We start from the raw sequence: 21,338 nt of genomic DNA, 5'->3' as shown, positions 1-21,338 counted from the left end.
TTATTAATGGACACCAAACGAGCACGATGGGGCGAATGGGCTCCTCTCATTTGTAAACTTTCTTATGTTTCTTATGTTCATCTCATTTGATGAGTACATGCCAAATGATGTAGGCCGTAACGGACAAGCACACTGCCAGGCTGAGGATCTGGCCCACTCCGACTCCAGAGATATTTAGCAGAGTGATAACACTCCCCGGAAACGCAGCAAATGAGTTTTTCTGTGGACGTTTGCCAAGTGTTTCTAATTAAAGACTCCTGCCCTCACCAAGTCCTGGCAGAGCAGGTGAGCATTTGTGTGCCACCTACCACCTACTGCCTTCAGGACAGTCTTTGTGATTTACAGATAGAGGAAGTTGGCAACAAAAAGAATGAAAAAATCTATGAAGTGAAGATCAGAGCGTCTAGAAGCCAAGGAACACTTGTCATGAATCATTCGGAAAAGTACTTGCTTGAGGGAAGTCACAACAACATTTCTCTGCAGTGCCATGTTCAGGATAACTAAACTACCTAATGACGCAAGTAGCTCTTCCACACATGAGACTAAGTTGGGGAAGAAAAAAGTGATTTCAAAATGGTGCTTATAAAGAGTAGTGGCATATTGAAATAACTGTATGGTGAATACTGTGCACTTTTGAGCAACCAAATTTGATATATACTTGATCGTCTTGCTGCAGAGTATAGTTATGCAACCTGGACCCTGGCTTTGTACAGAGGAGCACAAATATACACATAAACACCCTTTAATGATCGCTGTTTTTTCTCTCCCAGCCTGCCACTTGAGGTCTTTAAATTAGCCACTTGGAAGTCTGCTTGGGTTTCAGTCTTGTTAGCTCAGGGCCAGGGCGCCAGCTGTAAAAAACAACAAAGACACAAACACAACATTTTTTAAATTAGACATGCTGTGTCACAGTAATCGAGTGTTTACAAGAATGGTTCTGCTTAATGCAAAACGTCCAGTGGACAATGACGTAATCCTATTTTTGGAAGAATCTTTTTTCTTCTTTGCATCTTCTTTCACCTTGAAAGATGTGCATTTCTTTTCATGCTTCATTGTTGAAATGTATTTTGTTAAGATGATAAAATGGGGGAACTTCTTTATTTTATTTTTTATTCTGAATAGGAACACATTTAGTGCAGTTCAGTGATCAATTCACTGTTCACAGAATTGTGCTCTTAAAACTCTCTTAAAACTGCTCTTTTGAGGTTAAGATGTAATATTTAAATGTCAATATTGTTAGTGTTGCTGCATATATATGTCAAAAGCACCTGACGCTTGAGTCCACCATTGATCATTGAAATGTATGTATTCTTTTTTATAAAGAGCAGTAACAATTTCGGGGTAGTGACACTATAAGCAGACTATAAGTCATGCAGTTTGTTGTGCTGGTTAGAGCGGGCTCTGTAAGCAATACTGTCACAATATGTCAGTGTTTCATGCTGTCTCTGTCACTTGGTATTTGGCCTACAGGAGGAGCTGTCCTATTTACATTATCACTGGCTATTTTTGGCCCTGTTGTTTACCTAGGCATAAGGCGACTTTTAAACCACGCTACTCTGACAGGTCTGTTACATCACAGCCTTGACTGAACCCACTTGTGTTTTCACTTTAAAACTGGCCAACCTGGAAAAAACAACACTTCTCTTGTCTCTGAAAAACCTCTTTTCTGCCTGCAACTTAACACAACTCCTTACAGAAACATATGAGCATGAGTCTCTGTTTTCCTCTAGGTTGTTCTGCCGTGTGAAGTCAAGAGTGGTTCTCCTCTTTAAAATGCAGAAACAGTGAAACAGGTCTGACTTAATATGTGGAAATGAAAGACCTCAGTGATGACGTTGGAATTGCTCTTGCCGGTCCTTTTGCAAGGCAACCTTCATCTGTAGATAACCAAGTTTCTCACCCTTCATTTGAAACAATATAATTCAGTGATTCCTTCAGAAATATTGATTGTTAAACTCATCCATCAATGCTGTCTTTTCCCTGCCTATTGAACACGATTCAGCTGAGAGGAAAGTGCAAGGACTCGAGTTGATTGATGGGAATTAAGACAGGGCTATGTATACATCTGACTGACAGTCCATTGATTTCCTTGCTGGGTCAGAGCCTGGCACAGCAGTTATAAAGTGAGGTTTCATAAGCAGACGTGTCCACCGAAGCGTGGTGGCGGTGGGTCAAGTAGGCTCACTGCAACCTATTCGTAACTATTCATAACTTGGCATCATCCAAGGCGTAAATCAAGTACGCAGACATGCAGCATTTAATCAATAATATCGGAAGGCCCCAGGGAGCCAATAGATTGAGCAATGAGACTAATGGTGTGCGTTGTGAGTGATGGAGATGTAGGAAATGAAATGATTATCTAATGGCCACAGAGCAGCCTGTTTAGAACCATAATGGATTAAATATTTGCAAGTCTATTAAATCCTCATTTGTGTTATCTAAAATAAAGCATTACACATCCTTCTCTTGTCTTAAAGGGTATATGTTTTTTCTTGTAATTCAGGATCAATTCCTTTTCTTTTTATTCCACCCAATTGGTCTTAGCTAAATGAACTCGGCATTAAGCACCTCTGTCTAAGTAAGGGCAGAAAGTCATGGTCTCCGGCCCCTGACGTCTTCTCGAGCCCACGGCGCAAACAGCTGAGCCTCGGCTTCAGACAGAGGACAGAAGCAGCTCCAACCGGTTCAATCCGGTCATGAAGTTTACCAAAAACCCAGGAGCTTGAGAGACGGGAACTGAGCTGAAGCATCTGAACCGAAGAGTGTCACACAGTGCAGCCTCGGCACAACTAGACTCTGGAAAATAAAAAGGGGGGATATATAATTCATGGCATTATCTTGTCAAATAAAGAGAAAGGCAGCAGAGAGAGGACAACAAGGAACAAGGGCCATGTGGGGAAAGTGGCGGGTTTCAGGATTTACATCTCTTAACAGTGCAGCAGGCAGGTCTCATATATTTTTTAACCACCGAAGAACAATTAAAAGCAGGTTCCTCGAAATTCTCACATGAGTCCGCTGGCGAGGAACATGTACGAGCGAACAGCACTGGCTTCACTTACACTGTCAACGACTTGCGGAGAGCTGAGGTGGCACTCTGGGAAAGGTGATACAGCTACACTGAAGCGTAAACTGAAACCACTGGAAAACACTTGCCTTTGCCCAGTTTTTTAACACATGAACCCGTCTCCACGGCCTGCGTCTCAGTGCTCCCGCAGAATGGATACTTAACACTGGCATCATTGCCGAGTCCTTGAGTTCCACATGGGATGTAACCCAAGTTGTAATTACCGGGCTTGGTTTCTCTCCTGTTTCAATCATTTTCTTGACTTTCTTTTTGTTAATTCTCTTGTTGGACACTTCCCTTAGGATTTCCGCTTCAGCATCTGTTTTAGTGTGTCACATAAAGTATCTAAACACATTGAAGTCAATAAACTAGTTAAGTGAAAAGCTGCTCCGTGTAAGAGTTTACCAGTACTAAGGTGTTGTATACAGCTAGCCACAGGTCTTCAGATCAGAGCTCCTCAGCAAAGCCAGTAGATGTGATGATGAGTATTACGTGTCTTTTAAAGAGGCAGCTCCATCTTAACTAACATTTGCAGTGGATACATTTAGTGTATTGGGACACACCTCAATCTATATTAAGATGGAAACTGTTAATGCATATCAGATTCATAATCTGTATTGTTTTTTCATTTTATTTGGCACTGTTCACAACCCTGCTCTTGAAAATAGAGCTACTGGAGGCAAGACAAGAACGCAGTTCAACGTCTCATCCAAGAAACGAGGGCCCCCCCGGCAACACTGGAGCCTCGGTCTAGAGTTTCTGGTCTAGAGGGCACAGTGTTCGGCCTCCAGGCAAAACGAGCCGCACATAATCCCCCCTTCACAAAAACAAACACAAACCAGAACTCAAAACACAACAGAGAAACCTTGCCAAGAATGTTATAGCAAGCCAAGACCTTTACTCCCATAAAGCACTGGCTGTGTTGCCTTGAGATTAAATAAACTAACTTTGCAGCGGTATGCACAGTGTATTTGTTGTTTCGGTATAATTGTATGGGCACATCTTGTACCGACACCAGCCTGTGGAACAGCAAGACACTGGGACATGGTGACATAACGCCAACAACCAACAGCCGCCTCAAACAAAAGCAATTTCACTCCTGACGGGAATGACACAAATTCTTCTTCTTCTCCTTATGTAATATGGCTCAGCGCATACCAGACAGTAGTCTTCAGTTACATGTTTCCAGGCTCCTAGCACAGTTGGATAGACAGAATGTCCATTTCTTTGTAACGTCCACACTGTGATCGAGGGATTGATCTGGGTCACCAAAGGACAAGGCTATGGGCCCAGCACCTTTACCGATTTCTGCAGGGCAGTAAAGAGATTGTAATATAAGTTATCAATGAAGGCAGCTGAGCCAGTCCACAGCTCCCCAGAGAGGAAGCCTCAAACTGCCGTGCCAGGAAACAGGCACTCTGTGGCATCTGACTGATTTCTACAATAAAAAATAAATAAATCAGGAACTTTTAGAAGCACCTTGCTTAAGCTGGGGTTTGTTTGTTTGTTTTCTTCTGCCAAGTAGAGTTGAGGGGTCTGACTGCTTAGGCAATCATCATATTTCAGATTTTTGCTGATGTTTACTGTAACTTTTCTTAATCTTCAGTTTGAGCAGTCAAGTTTTAAAAGTAAAATAAAAATATATATGTATAATTTTGTAATGTCACAAAATGGGACACCATAGGAAGGGCTGAATACTTTTGCAAGTCACTGTACATATGTCACCACCACTAACTGCAGCATCATCTTCAGGCTTTCTTGTGTGATAGCGGAAATGATTTACAGTTGAATTACAGATCTGATCCCCGGCTGATTTCTGGGCCAGGGATCTGTGGCTTCGGGGCCTTTAAATTATCCAACTCTCCAAGTCTATATGAATGCAAACATCATGGCTAATAACTGTTCCCCTAATTCACTATTCCAGAATATCTGTTTATTAATTTCTCATTTTGTACTGGTAAGAAAGATGCATTTGTTAAACTTTTTTGATAAACTTTGTTTATCCATTGGTTTGTCCCTGTTACTTCCAGATAGGGCTGGAGGAGAATAAAATCACTCTGCAGGGCCAGGCAATTCAATATGACTTCCTGGCTGCTGCTACCGGGGTTATTCAAGTCTCGTATTTCTATATTGTCGTCTCTTTTGTTGTTGTTTTTGAAGGAACGCATTGCTTGGTCCGTGGTTGCAGGGTCTATGGACTTCGCTGAACCAAGTACAGTACTGACACACATCTGTTATCAAGGCTTTGGAAAACAGGCCTAGAGTTACAGTGACGGCCATTCGGGTACAGCAGTTGGGCACATGATTTCATAAGTTACATTACGATAATACAGCATGTAAGGGGCATTGCTGTTCCTCAGTCATGCTCCCTCATATTCTGATCCGGAGAGAATTATTCAATGGAGAGAAATAGCTTCAAACATTACGGAGAGGGGAACAAATAAAGCATAGCACAGGATAATGTAGATTTTCTCCTGCGCTTTACAGGGAAGTTCCTTCCAAGCACGGCATGATTTATTTTACGAATCTTACAAAAAACAATCATTATATCTTAAGCCAAAGCCTTTTTAAGCAAATGTCTTTAAAAAACAAAGTGTTTTGTGTTTGTAAGGAATTCGAGAAGCAGTTCCCTCTTTCACCTCTGCAGCTTCAGAAATACTTGAGATGAGTTAGAGTTGAACAGTGCAGCTTAAGCACCAGCCGAGGAAAACATCAAGCCAGATAAGGTGGCTATATAGTCCTCGTTATAAATGCCTTCTTTTGGGCTACCTTTCTATAATGAATTCAAAATAACAGCCCAAGATTAGTCCCAAAGAATACATTTATATGAAAAATGGCACTGCAGCCCTCAATGTTTCTACACAGCAGACCTGGACTGGGCCTGAACTGGCTCTTTTGTTGGAGCCCAGAAATCACACCAGTGTGTCCCGAAGAGCTTCCTGGTCTCTGTTTTTGCCTGCATAGCCCTGAGTACCGACGCTGAACTAGCACTCACCAAATCAGGCGAGACAATCTGGGTCAAGTGCCAATGTAAATCTTAGATCAAATGGATCCTGTTTCTGTGACTGTCAGTGTAACATCCTGTCTTGTGGCTCTTATTATTATGATGTCATGTTTCCACCACTTTCTACCACTTCAGCTACAGCCCAGGGTCTCCTTGACCGACTTGCATTGGCGTGTTTCCTGTGGGAGTGATGGGAGACGCCCTGCTGTGGAGCCACTTCACAGACAGCATTGAAACTGCTATCGTGAGACGGAACCAAAAGAAAAGCAGCCAAGCGGATGAGCCCAGAAACACCGACACAGACGTAAAGACACAACCAGACATGTGAAAATTATGACAATTACGCCGATTCATTGGTTTCCAGTTGTCCTTTCAGTAATACATCGCTCACAGCTACCTTTCCCACAGCCCTGTAGGAGCACGACATGATAAAATGCAGTGAGAAGGTTCTCACTGTGATCGGCTAATCCGATTGATTGATTGATTGAGGTGTCAAATTTGTGCGGGTGTTAGAGCTCCAGTCAAGTTTGGAAGAGGTGACATTTGCTTTCATGAAGAAAGAAGCGGTGACGCACAGAGAAATCCATCCATCTCGACGAGTACTAGGTCTGAGGCGGTCAGAGAGGCCTGACACTGGGTGAGCTGGCACGTGGGCCCACCGGCCTACAGATCGGCGAGCTTGCGGTGAGGTTCAGCCGGGTGTGTGGAGCCCTGCGGAGATGTCGAGGGCGACACGTGTACACTAGCCTGCTCACACACACGCACACACACCTGCTGCGGAGCACACCGGCCCGGTGGAGCCACACGTGACCCAGTGAGGTGTCTGAGAGCCGGCGCAGCTGTCTGGAGCAGCGTGGGTCTGCATTGAGCAGATCATGAGTGAAGCATGAGCTTTCCACCTCACCGCTGTGATCTCCCTTCACACTCTGCTAACCTTCAGCTGGCTGCTCCTTCTTCAGTGGTCCTCCTTGTCCTTGACTTTGAGGGGCTGGTGTCTCTACAAGACAATAAAGAAAAGGGAAAAAAGTATGTAACCTTCAGACACGTGATATATCTTTCACCAGGTGTTGCTGTTACTTCCAATCTGAAGATGATGTGACAAAGAACTGCACTGTTCCTCCAAAATTCATCTTGAACGTTTTCGTTTTTTAAATCCTCCAGTACCTTCATGGTTTTTATGCCCAAATCGAGCAAACCTTGTCTTAAAAACAAGAGCATGTGGAAAAAGACAAAATAAATATTACAATGTGCAGCTTCAAACAGCTTTAAAGGTTATTAATATATCTATAAAGATGAGGCTTACATCACATTGAGGATTCATTCATCATCACATGAGAGAATGTTAAATGCCTTTTCTTAGCTTTAAAATAAATGCCTGTTAATGTACTGCATGTCAATGAAGAGAAATGTTATTATGTCTTTATAATGAATGCAGGAGACACATAGGAGAGCTTAAAAGGGTAATTTAGACTGTCTTTTTTCTACTCACTTCTTTATTGCTTCCCCCCAAAAAAAAGAAAAAGAAAAGAAAGAAAGTTCAGTTTCTTAACTTTAAGTCAGTTGTCAATGTTGTTTCTAGGCAGACATTTTCAAGTGGCATACAATAACTACGTGAAAATGATGACGCCATGCATATATATAACAATTGAGGTGACAGTTATCAATCAATCAATCAGTCTGTCTTAATTTAATACAACACCTTTGCAAAGGTTTACAGGGAATGTATCCATGAAGTGCAGGCCTTCAGGACTCAAGCACAGAAAACATGACATCAATATACAATTCACGTCCTCACTTCCCTGCATCACAGGCTCAAACGTGGCACCATTAAACCAGTTATGAGCAAGCGACAGTGTTCCCACAGCAGCGTGTGACCTATTCTCTGAAGTGACAGGCAGCCAGCATCAGGACCATGACTCAGCTCCCTGTGTCCGCTCACCTTCTCTGAAAACACTCAGTCCCTGCCTGGCATTGTAGTCAATGTTAAGTCAGTTAGCTTGTTCCTCAGTGCCCTTGAAAAACAGTAGGTAACATAATGGTTCATCTGGGTCCATTTGTCTCATATCCTGTGGTGTGCATTTCCCACTGCGGCCCCCGCACCTCAGTCATTGTCTGTCACACTTAATGTCCTGGTATTCAGGGGCTGAGAGTGAGTCAGCACGGAGCTGGAAGTCGTACAGGATTAGGTTAGTGCAGTTCAGCCCTGGAACGGGTCTGGAACAGGAGCAGCACACAGATTGACATGTGCGTCATCTGTGGCCAGGATAAATAGGCTCAATCAGTTTAGCCTGCAGCTGAGGGGACACTGCAGAGATTTGAAGGAGATAATCAAAGTCCTGAAAGCAAGGAAACTCAGGACACACACTCACACAGACACACACACCCACACACATGCACATGCACACACACATGTACATACACGCATATGCAAAGACATCTGCCTGTCTCAACCATGGTCATATTAGGATCTGACCCCCTGTCTCATCACCTCCCCCATCCCTCCCTACTCTATCTTAAACTCATTACACATTTACTCATCAGGCATTTTCAAACTAGCCAAACTAGCAAACTAGACAGACTGGCTTCGCAGACACGCATGTCTACACACACGGCCCATCCCCACGCAACACGCACATGCCAACCACAGTGAATGTGGGAGGCTGGGCCAGATTGTGGCCTAGAGTAGTGGGCACTATTTATATTGAATCTTCACCCAATTTAGACACACTGGCAGCCCTCACAGGAAGTCTCACCGACACTCATGACAAAATAGCTGTCGATAGTCAATCACACTCTGACAGGCACATGAGATATACATACACATGCATACGTACTGAAAAGAAACATACTCTCACTGAATGCTGAGCACACTGCATGCTTCATCTCAGTTACTCTACACACATTCCTCAATCTTGATTATACCTCACCAAAAGCCGTTCATTTTGTTTGTTGTTTGTTTGTTCGATTGACTCTTTTACCCAGAGCCCCACACCTCATCTACAACAAACAGTCGAAGCTCCCCCTGTCCAAACTATGCCTGTCTCATAGTAATCAACTCTACAGAACCCTAACCATGATGGAAATCAAGTTCACTGGGGAATCTAATGTGAAACCCAACTCCAAACCTTAAACTGTTCTTCGTGAAAAATAAATCCCAGTGAAAAAGTTATATTAAATACATACTTTAAAAAAACAATGTACATATATCGATAATTAAACACAACTATATCGTAAAATCTTGCACAAACCTTAAACATTATAATTACACTATGGCTTGGGTTCACAGTTAATGTGAAACACAAAAGATGAAATCCTAGAGAACCCTATTAAACAGATACACTGTGGAGTAAAATGAGGTCGAGGGCATTAAAATTCACGGATGAAGAATACGTCTTAGACCGCTGTCTAACTGAAAAAAACATTTTTTATTTCTCCACTAAAGTGATTCTTTCAGTTTAGACATATAATCTGTACCTCTGAAACTCAATGGTACTCACCCTATTCATCAAGGTAAGAGTAATTATCTCTGCACAGTCAATTCAGTCACACTTTCATTTTTAAGATATTCTCAACTGTTGAATGTGACAGCTTTCATCAGTCGAAAGGATTGTGAACAAGCTGAATTAAATCGATGGGATGGTAATTGTTTAAACTCTGATTAGGTCTCACTTTAAAAGGACTTGAACACCACTGTAAATGCATTTGAACCCGAATCTGTTGCTTTTGTGGTTTGAGCTTTTAAAGGTATTACATTTCAGGTTCAGAAAGCATCAATACACACTATTGCTGCTCTCATCCAGTATTTCTCTCACCTTCAGAAGCACTAATCTAAGATCATAACCAAAACATGGTGGTTTAATTAATTAATTAAAAATGACTGCTTAAATCTGTGCTGAACGTTCTTCAACACATTATTTTGGGACTCCAAAACTGATACCCAATGAAGGATGGCCTCCTTACATCTACGTTCAACATAAGTAAATAAATAAAAGTCCAAACAAAATTCAACACTCAATACCAGTCTATATATGAAAAAGAGGAGAGATTAATCTATTTGTTCTGTCTTGAGCTTCTCCAAAAGCAACTGTCACGGCATCAGCTCTTACATCACATGTAAAGCCATTGGAGCTGAAGGGGTCCGAACACAAATGCATGCTTTGTCCTGAGCAATTAAATCATTCAGCATCATTATGCTCAATGAAGTCAAACCCAGCAGTCAGTTGCTTGAACATATCATTTGACGCAAAAAGGGAGTCACGTAACCAATTACACGTGCAATTCACATACAACGCTAACTTCAAATGAAGTGTGGAATCAGTGGAACAGAAACCAGTGAGACCAGTGTGAGAGCAGATGGGTTGTTTTAAAATGCGGCGAGGCACACATTTGCCTGTTCATGTAAAACAACTATTTATATATATATATATATATATATATATATATATATATATATATATATATATATATGTCTATTAAAAACTGAACACCAGAGCAGGGGTATAACAATACCTAACAAAAGATTTAATGCACATATAAAATACATGTACTGCTGGGGTGGCAGTTAAAAATCGGAAAAGCAGGAGATAGGAGATGCTAAATACTTTTATATGAAACCAAACACAAACACCATAAAAATCCACAAGAAGGCAGCAGTAGGGAGGGGAGGCTTTCTTTAGTGTGATTTGAGCAGATGAGTCGATGATTGTTGATTTGTAGAGAAATGTACGACTAATGGCAGATGCACAATACGAGCAGTTGTTTGTTTGATCACACAGGATGTTTTGCATGAGGGGCACCACAACAGACAATGCCTGCAACTGCACTGCACTGCATTGTAAAATCACAGTAAATTGGCAGCTGCAGAGTAGCCTCACTCCATATGCCCAGAAGCTTTACAACAATCATGCTAATATAGAACACATTTAGCCACTGGTCTGTCAACACAGAGATTTATAGAGGCGAATTTAGAAATATTCCTTACTAGGCTAAGAGGCATGTAGCATATTTCAGATTACAATCCCAGGAGGTTTTCTGTCAGTGTTTCTGCTCAGAGATGTGCTGAAGTAATGTGGCAGGGTCCCTTATCTTTACCCTGCAACACAACGAAGAGGATTAGTTAAGCTCAGGAGAACCCAGAGAAACTGAACAGTGTGCTTGGATCACAAACACTGAAATAAAGAGGAGCAGGGGGTCAAATCCATTTTTCAACTTGATGAATTGTGATAAATTGACCAAAACATGACATTCACAATTCCCCTCGGCCCACAGGTAAATGCCTGATTGACTTGTAAGGACTTCTCCCAGTTTGTCCACAGTCGTGTGTATGTGATGTTGAAGTGGCAGAGATGCTTCCCTGGTCTCATGTCAGCGCACACGTATCACTGCGTGCCTCGGAGAGAAAGGGTCATGGTGCTCCAGGTAACCGGACACACGACATGTTCAATCCACCCCGTGTGTCCCCTCGTGTGTTCAGTCAGCCATGGTGCCTGTTATGAAGCCACTGTGTGATGAGACCTTACACTTGACTGGAGCAAACAGACACTAGGCATTTTAAGTTCACCCCTCTCACAACTAGGGATGGTATGGGACATGTGGTTATCAATATTAACTTTTGGTTTTAATTTCTGCACCACAGTGTTGAACACTACTGCACATTAATATACAGATCTTAATTATAGCTGCTTACAAATGTCACATAAGCATATAAAATAATGTCCTGGAGCCATAGCATAACGAGGGAGCCCAAAACATCAGAGCAATTAGGTTCTGCTCATAGTCTCATGTAATGGTGAAAAGCAATTGCATACCTTTGCTCTGAAAGTCAGGATTGTTGTATGTGGGGTGTATCTTTGTATTATTACCTTCTTGGACAGGTTTCATTTTTATCTTAACAGACTTCCTGGTTAAAGAAAGGATTAGTATCAGAAATGTGACATGAAATCTATATGAAACACTATAAACCTGTACTGCAGAGCACTGCATAGGAGACCCCAGAATTATTTTATAAAGTAAGTCCAGCAGTATGTATTGAAGTGTGTATCTTCAACAAACCATGGATTTCACATAACGTTATATTTTAAGAAACACGATTTTGCCACGGCGGACGCGATTGTAAATGCAATTATTCATACACAGCCTAACAGGTGAAATTCAAAGATGGCCTTCTCCTTTAAACATTTGTGAGAAAACCGTGGGCCATCCAAAGGAATAGCCTTTGAGCGGGAGATACCTCTCTGCAGTGCAGTGTCCGCCCCCACACTGTATTGATTAGCTTCCCTAGCCGTTTTTCACACCAACATCAAATACATCTACAGCTATGACGTCATGAAACAGATAGCAGCCAGTCTGTTGTTCCCGAAAGAATTCAGCGGCGCTACCCACACCACGCACTGAAATAATTAAACACGGATTGCTGCTTCTCCATATTATAGGCATATGGCTAATATTATCCGCTAGAAGTGTTACTGTATACCCTATACTATGGGGATGTAACATATGATGTATTTAAACATAAACATGTTGATGAATAGGCTTTTATACATACATACAAAGAATATTAACCTATTTCTTATTTCGCCTTGGCCTCCTGGGAGGACTTGAAATAAGAGCCCTATTATATTTAGGATGCTTGGCTGCAGAATCAATAGAAATTGATAGTAATACCTGCGGTGGGCGGAGGTGGCTTTAAATTGGGGAGATAAGGGGAAATCTCGGCTGCCCACCGAGCGATAAGCATTCAAATGAGGAGGGCATTAAAGGCGTTGAATTTATGGTTTAATTGCACACGTGCTCACTACTCAATGGGATTTAGTGTTTCCTGCGACAGGAGAGAGAAAAGCCAGACACCGACATCAGTGTCCGAGCCGTTTCATTTTGTATGCTGTGCGGAGGCAGCACTTCTCCAGTCCGTGCAGGGAATCCGCCAGAAGACTCCCACACAACCTGCACGACTGCAGGCTACAGCGTCTTAAAGGAGAGCAATGTCATCTAAACTAGCTATGCTTAAATAGTGAAGAATGAAAAACGACAACTATTAATAAAAACACAGACTCCTGCGAGGGTGTACATGTCAAAATCCACACGGTTTATATAAAATGTAAAAGTGTACGTGCAGGGGGGGATAGTTAACACTATATAAAGTGCTGCATTGTGTAATGGGAATGTGAGTATTTGCACAATTCAAGGCTAATTCCAACTCGTAATTTTCTTGCATTTCAGTTAGATTGTGATCGATTATTATTATTCATTTGCGAGGACGCATTTGCATGTCCAGGCCTCTGTTAATTACGGGACCGAGCTCCTAGACATCCAAGGATCTCCCCCCAGAAACATCCTGCAACAAACCAGTAGTCAGATCAGGCTTCTCCCTGTTTCGCTTCAGACCTTCATTAGGGATGTGTTCCCGAGTCAGTAGGATGGAGGAGGCGGGAGAGTGGATGTGAATTGTATCTTGTCAGGCAGATTGTGTGCTGGGAGACAGACAGGGGACCGGGGAAGCCTAGCATTGCTTCAAAGCGATACGGCTCGTTATAAGGTTGTATTAGTATGCAGCAGACAGCGCTGCTGGGATGTTAGGTAACACCTGCCGGCTTTCACGTTGCAGGAGTTTTCCAACACCTCTCAGCCGCAGCATCCACTAAACAACAGAGAAGACTGTATCGTTTCATATTCCAGCATGACGTCATTTTTATTAGCATTAACGAGCCCCCGAGCAGCAGATTTAATTGTGGGGGAAATAACCACATCCTCAAAAGTAAAAGTATAGACTGTGTTTTTAAACGGTAAGCATGACCTATAGCAATTCTCTTCAGGTTATTCAGTGACTGTAATATTGCTTGGCGCGTCTCAAACAGTCTAAAATAGATATCCTTCCTGCAGAGCAAATGAAGTCGAGACACTCTCGCAACTGTTGTCTCTAATGAAGATCCGGCTGTGAAAGGGTTCATAATTACGGGCCCCCGGTGCCGCAGAGAGGCAGTCACACGTCTTGGTTGGAGCCGGAAACCAATTCCTTAAATGGCGCAGATCCTCCCGACGTCCAGCGCCCCCCCCCATTGGTATTCGTCCCCACGCGCTCCTCCCACACCGCGGGGAAGCCAGCCGGTGCCCCCCACCCCCACCCCGCACACCACCCCCACACCACCCCCACACCACCCCCACCCTGCACCCCCCACCCCGCACACCACCCCCACACCACCCCCGCCTCGCAGACATCAGCGTCAGCCGCTAATACCGCTGCATGCCCCTAGATATCATTAGCAAAAGAACAATATGGTGCATTTCAAGGACGTCAGAAGGAGCTTTCAGTTAAGCTTGTGTCTCAAAACGGGGTAAAGACGCCGAATCGGTTCCTGATCAAAGCCGGCCCGGGGATTCAGCACCGCGGACAGCTCCCGGCCAGGGAGCAGCGGACTGGGCATGCGCACCAATTAAAAATACCAATTAAATAGCACCAGATTCGTGCCACTGAACATATAAAGATTGGCAATTTATTGTAAAGCATTGTCATACTGTACAGAATATAAGGTGATCGGTGTTCTCATAATGGCACCAATAGGCTTACTAATGACCACTGGGCATGTACCAATAGGTGGGGGGATTAATAGGCACAAACCTTGTCCCGCATCTGCCTCTCACATAGGGACGGTTGGTAGCTCTGGGGTTTTCCTTCCTTTCCCTGCTATGGTAATTGTCAAATTGAAGTAATGATTTGAGTAACATTTAGAGGGACACATTAATTAATCGTGCTTTTCTTCCATTGTAGACGAAGCTTAACGACTGTAGTGCGGCCTTCGATGGCCGGGGTTTAATAGACTCAATTCTGACGTTTTTATTGTATCTCCACTAATTGCACTGCAAAATAGATCTCATAGCTATAGCAAACATATGTGTCGTCTTCATTCTTTCTGTGACATGTTCTTCTTTCAATGTGTCCATTTTAACATATTCACTGTATTTATTTGTTTTTCTATGTTATTGCAAGCATCTATCTAGCCATCCACGGGAGTAACGGAATTGCATTAATTGCATTTAAAACAATCAAATGAATAGCATAACTTAGTTTTTAATTGTCAAATGTTTTGTTCACCCGTGAAATAAACGATGTTTCACTATTGCTATTCTCTTGCACTTCAACGCTTTATCGAAGTACAGGACGGCTTGTACAATGTACCCAAATCATCTCGGTATGAGGATGTTCAAGGGGGTTGTTGGACCTTTCGTGTTAAGTGCATTAATACACGAATAGCGAGCCAAAATACAGAGTATCCCGCAAAAGAGCATCCATATGCATTCCTATGCATCTCAGTTGGTCTTTTATTGTACTCTGTGCAGAAACCCACAGACAATACTGTCAGTGTGACACATACCAGCCGTGCAGGCGTGTGGGATGATTCTCCATTCTTCTGTGGGCAAAACAAAGCAATACAAACATCTCAACATCCTACAGAAACAAGGTTTAAACGGCTACGATGTGTATGTGTTAGAGATGTCACTGCCATGTGGTGGCATGGGGTGCTGGGTTACACTAGATTGTGAGGTGTGTGTGTGTGTGTGCGTGTGAGGAAACTACACTCCTTTGTATAAATTAAGCATCTTGGTGAGGAACCGCAGTGGGAGGGGCCCGGCGCTTTGCGGTACTTTTTATGAATGAAATTTCCACTACAGCAGCTTCATTGACATGGGGGACGCGCGTCGCCCTCTCTCGGCGGCTGACTGGCTGCTTAAACTCGTCAAGCCCCTCCACTGACGTCACGCAGGTGCGGGGAGGCAGGGCTGGTACCCGAGCGGCTGTCACATGTCCGAGGAGGAGGCTGCGTCACCGGAGCTGTAACGGGCAGAGACCGAGGAGCATCTCCTTCACATCCAGCCTCCTGCGTCCACGACTGAGGCGGACTGCACAACTCTGCTCATCTACCGAGGAGACGCGTCGGGAAACCTCGCCTTTTAGCGGACGATACTGGAAGAAAGCAGACTGAATGGTACACCAACGCTAGTGTTCCTTATTCCCATATCAAGGTATGTATGCAGCATGATTATTTGCATGTATATACATGTCATTTCAGCGCGCAATATTAGTTGTCAGATGTAACAAATACTTAATTTGCAGAGACCATTGTTTTCTATCTTGCATATACATACCAAACAAGGAAGATTGGTAATAGGGGAGTGCATTGCAACCCAGAAGGAACCGTTGATCGGTAAATAAGACTCAGGATTTAAAATTAAATATTAAAATTAAATATTATAATTAACTGAGTAAAAGTTATATATGTGTGTGTGTGTGTAAATCAGAAAACGTACGTTAAGTGCTGAAAGAAAGCAAAGCTATATATGCGTATGACATTGTACGATTAGTAAAATCAAGCCATGCTCAACGCTTATGCTAGATGTGTCCAGTTTCTTATCGAAGAGCTTGCAATGGTATTTTACTTGTCGTGGATCCGTCGAGTTGATTTGCACCGGCTTCGCAGGACTTTGCAACCGAGCCGTTTCAATAAGAGATGCGCGAATGAAACGAAATGGACAATCCGTTACATCGAGCTTATGTGATGTTGATTGTGAATTACATTGACCAGTGTTGCAAAATTATTAGCTCATTGTTGGCTATAAGCATAGACTATAATTCGCTATAATTAGCATCACCCCGAGGAATGTCTACTTTGTATTTCCAACGCGTATCCAATTTGGGAATTACCAATTTCGCAATAAGGAAAACAGTCATCCTTTTGGTGATTGTGAAAATATATGAAGGAAGAATGTCTGATTTAAACATATGCATTCATTTAAATGTTGATTGTGGATATGAAATCGTTTGCTATTTAAGAATGGCACTTTATAAATAAACGGCGCGAAAGCCTGTTCTTTCCAAAGGTGTGTTTTACTCTAAAGTGGTAGTTTTGGTTTTTTGTCCGTCGCCGTAAACGTGTGACGAAGGTAACAGTTTCCCTGCCTTGATCATTGATATTTTTTTCTCCCAACGGGATCATAAATGTATCTTACATTTTGTTATGTTGATTAATATATTCGTGTCTTAATGTGAACCAGGTTTGGATATATTTAAACTATATATATATAGTTAAGATTTCCTCAGAAAATAAACATAAACGTAGGTGAATTGCGTTATTTCATTCATGATAATCTTTGTCACGATTCTGTAGCCTTCTGAATCAATAAATGTCCTTGGGCTATGATTGAATATCAGACAAATGACGTCATAGCATAACACTGTCGAGTAGGTCCTTATCCTATTATAGGATACCTACATTAACTCCTTTGCATAAAACAGAAATTGAAAACTCATAAACAAGTATTATATATATATATATATATATATATATATATATATATATATATATATCTGCCACATCACTAAGAGCTGTGTCTGGATGCACCATCTCTATTTAAACTCAAAGCCTCTGTCTTGTTAGCTGGGGAAGAGAAGCATTTCCACAGTGTAGAGGGATATAGCAGAAGCTCGGTATAGAGACACATTGCAGCTGAACCAGTGAATTGATGAGCGTTTTGTTTATTGTCTCAGGTGCGTTGACCATGAATGAAAACTTCTCCAAGAGCTCTGGGGAGAGTGAGCAGGGCAGCTGGCTGGAACCCAGAGAGGACCGAGGCTCCTTAGATCTGGCATCGGTGCCTCAGGAACCTGTGCTCAACCCCTGGGATGTAGTGCTGTGCATCTCCGGCACCATCATCTCCTGTGAGAATGCCATCGTAGTGGCTGTGATCTTCTACACACCCTCTCTTCGCACACCCATGTTCCTGCTGATCGGGAGTCTGGCCACGGCTGACCTGTTGGCTGGACTGGGGCTCATCCTGCATTTTGTGTTCCTGTACTGTGTCCAGTCGGAGGTTGTGAACCTCATCACCGTAGGACTGCTGGTGGCCTCCTTCACGGCCAGCGTCAGCAGCCTCCTGGCCATCACCATTGACCGGTACCTCTCGCTCTACAACGCACTGACCTACTACTCAGACCGCACTGTGACACGGACTTACATCATGCTCATCCTCACCTGGGGAGTGTCCATCTGCCTGGGGATGCTTCCCATTATGGGCTGGAACTGCCTGAAGGACACGGCCTCCTGCAGCATTGTCCGGCCGCTGACCAAGAACAACCTGGTCATCCTGTCCGTGTCCTTCTTCATGGTGTTTGCCCTCATGCTGCAGCTCTACACCCAGATTTGCAAGATCGTGTGCCGCCACGCCCACCAGATAGCCCTGCAGCGCCACTTCCTGTCCACCTCCCACTACGTCACCACCCGAAAGGGCATCTCCACCCTGGCTGTCATCCTGGGCACATTTGCCAGCTGCTGGTTGCCCTTCACCATCTACTGCCTGTTGGGGGACTACACCTACCCACCCCTCTACACCTACATCACCCTACTACCCGCCACCTACAACTCCATGATCAACCCCATCATCTACGCCTTCCGAAACCAGGAGATCCAGAAGGTTCTGTGGGCGGCTTGCTGCGGCTGCATGTCCTCCAAAATGTCCTGTCGATCCCGGTCGCCCAGCGATGTGTAGCAGCCAGAGAGCAGGCCTGGAGAGGTTCCGTCTCCCCTGTGGACTCGCACCGTCAGGCCCGCTGCCCTGCCCTGTTGCATCAAGTGCAATTGATCCAAAAGAAAGAGGTGCTTAAAAAAATAATGAAAAAGTCTACAAAGACAATCCCCGGGAACATGAGCATCTCAGTTTGCTTGACTAATACTGCGACGAGTCTCCTGGAAAAGGCTGAGGCTTTGAGATGGGGGAGTGACTGTCTTGCATGGATGAAGAAACTAGCATTCAGATTAGGTGCATGACGGGCTGCACCACGGCTGACAAAGGGGAACATTACTAGGAAGGCGCTCAAGAACGTTTTGCCTGGGAAGACTCTGATTGCTAATGTTCATGTCTCCATACATCTGGAGAGGGTTGGGTTTTTGTTTTTGTTTTTCTAAAGTCACTTTAAATAGCATGCAGACCAGTACCTGGTTGGTAGGGAAACGACTCTGCATAGTAATCGGAGGGGATTATTATAAACTCACTGTGTGCCAATTGAAATTGCTCTGTGTATTGTTTTATAGATACAGAAATGTGCCCATACTGTAACTGACTTCATGACTGCACTGCAGGACTTCTGAGATCTGAGAAAATGAAAGAGAGGGGTACTGGAGTTGCTGCTAATACTGCACCTCTAAGACTTGTGTGTTCGGTTTCAGAAACCCACATTCAGCACTGACGCTAGGCTACCTCGTGCCCACGACTAGTGCTGTTTCGGGTCTGGGGCGTGTAGGTGGAAATTAGGTACAAAAACTATGAAACTTGAAAGAGACCCTTCAAGAAATGCTCTTCTGGGTCCTTATCTGAGAATGATTTGAAGGAGAACCTGTACATTAAATATTGACATTCCAGCATATGGATGCCAGTTCGGTCTATGGACTGGAATGTCAAAGCTTTCTGTACACGACTTATTGTGTGTCTCATGTTGCCGTGCTGGCAGGTTGTGAAGCTGAACTCTGCCATTGTTTCTAGAGGCACACTTTCAATGATGAAACACAAAACCAATACAATTCCAGCGTTTGTTTCCCCTGGGTCGAGTCTTAAAACGCTGGTAATGAATCGACCCTGAGCTAATTTATTGAAGGTTTTAATTTTCCTTCTAAATTACATCTTTATTTATTGATAGTCATGCATACCATCCAGTTGTGTAACACTTCTACTGCCATTGGCGCCGAGCCGAGAGCGCAAAGCAACTCTCTGTGTGCGGCTCTCTACTGCCCCCTACCCGTCTCCAGAGAGCAGGGCAGCTCCACGCATCAACTGTAAACTTCAAACCTCAGAGACAATCTCGCCTGCATTAGCGCATGGACAAGGGGTACTGTGGCTTTTAACTTGTGCCTAATTCCTGAAGCCAAACACTCTGATATTCAGAGGTCCTTATAAATCATTTGCACTATAATATATTTTAAGATGAACATATTATTTATTGTGGGAATAATTTGTGTACATTATATATATATAATTATATATATTATCTCCTATTGTTGGCCAAATTCTAAAGAGCTAAAGAAACGGAACAAAGGTGAAAATGTATCTGAGCGAACTGTACTGTATTCAAATTTGCACAAAAAGTATTAAAGGGTGAGAAAAAAAGACTGAAGCTTTCATGCTTAAAGGCACTTTGAAATTGAAATCGGTACATTAAATGTTGCACAAGATGCGAAATATATCCGATGAAGTTAGAAAATGTATAAAAATTAAACTAGTTTTAATGGGAATGTATTATGTTCTTGTTTACAGCCGAGAATAAATCCTAATTTTATATTTTAAAAATGCCTCTGTCTATTGTTTCCGGTCAGCTTCTGAACTACTACAACTACACACAGAAGGGACAACGAAATCTCAGAGATTAAAAATGCCTGAATATCAGGTAATCCACGGCAAATGTACAGAATAACAAAGTGAGAGAGGAATTTATAGGGCAGAAGACCTCAACTACTGTTATTTCAGGCACTGCTGCTATTATGACAGCAAATGTATATATTTTCAGTAAATGTATCATAGCCTACTTACCTCACATGAGAATCAAAGCCATGTTTCAGGGACTCTGAGTTTCTGTGGCGTCAATCTCCCTTCAAATAGTCAACCACCATCAGAAGAGATCATTCATGAGTCACATTTTGGGCATGTTTATTTCAGTCAATATGTGGTGATGTATATGACATTTGATGTAGCTGCATTTTCAGAAACCATCACAAGAAAAATGTAAATGGCCTACGTTGCCTCCAGTTCTGCATGTTTGTGTGAGGCAGCTTAAAGCAGTTTACACTCTTAGATGCAACAGGATACCAGAGTCATGGGAGATGAGAAAAGTCGATATGGTGAAAATTGAAGGGATAATTTCAATTAAAATTAAAACAGGTATTATAGTTCTCAAACTGTAAAGCAGGAGGAAATCACTGCACACTGAGGCCCTGAGCCTCAATAGTTCCTTTAAATACATTTAATACATCTGCTACTTTCAGATGAAACACTGCATATCAAGGCCTCACATATATGATAGATTTTGCACAGCACTGACTGAATACAATAGTTTAAATTAATGGCCTGTGAAAATAAAGTTCCAGTCTGCAATAGTCACAATTAATTTGAAACAGTGTTGATTATTTGGTTGAATAAATATTAATGAAATGATACATTTATGCACGATATATTTTGAGTTTGTTGAGCACTGATTAAGCCTAGAGAAAAGTGTAGGGACTCCCGATTTTCACA

The 21,338-nt window shown here is 42.8% G+C and overlaps 1 protein-coding gene across 1 annotated transcript; it reads left to right on the top strand.

Annotated features, from left to right (window-relative positions):
* Positions 1-15,945: 15,945 nt before the first annotated feature.
* gpr3 (G protein-coupled receptor 3) lies at positions 15,946-20,362 on the top strand. The gene is made up of 2 exons (XM_066716350.1): positions 15,946-16,085; positions 17,608-20,362. Exon 2 carries the CDS (start codon positions 17,619-17,621, stop codon positions 18,603-18,605), a length of 987 nt encoding a protein of 328 aa, XP_066572447.1. The 5' UTR covers positions 15,946-16,085; positions 17,608-17,618; the 3' UTR covers positions 18,606-20,362.
* The last annotated feature ends 976 nt before the right edge of the window (positions 20,363-21,338 follow it).

This window comes from Amia ocellicauda, chromosome 11 (genome assembly GCF_036373705.1).
Source record: "Amia ocellicauda isolate fAmiCal2 chromosome 11, fAmiCal2.hap1, whole genome shotgun sequence".
Classification (NCBI taxonomy): Eukaryota; Metazoa; Chordata; class Actinopteri; order Amiiformes; family Amiidae; genus Amia; species Amia ocellicauda.
This window is presented reverse-complemented; position numbering and strand designations above follow the sequence as displayed.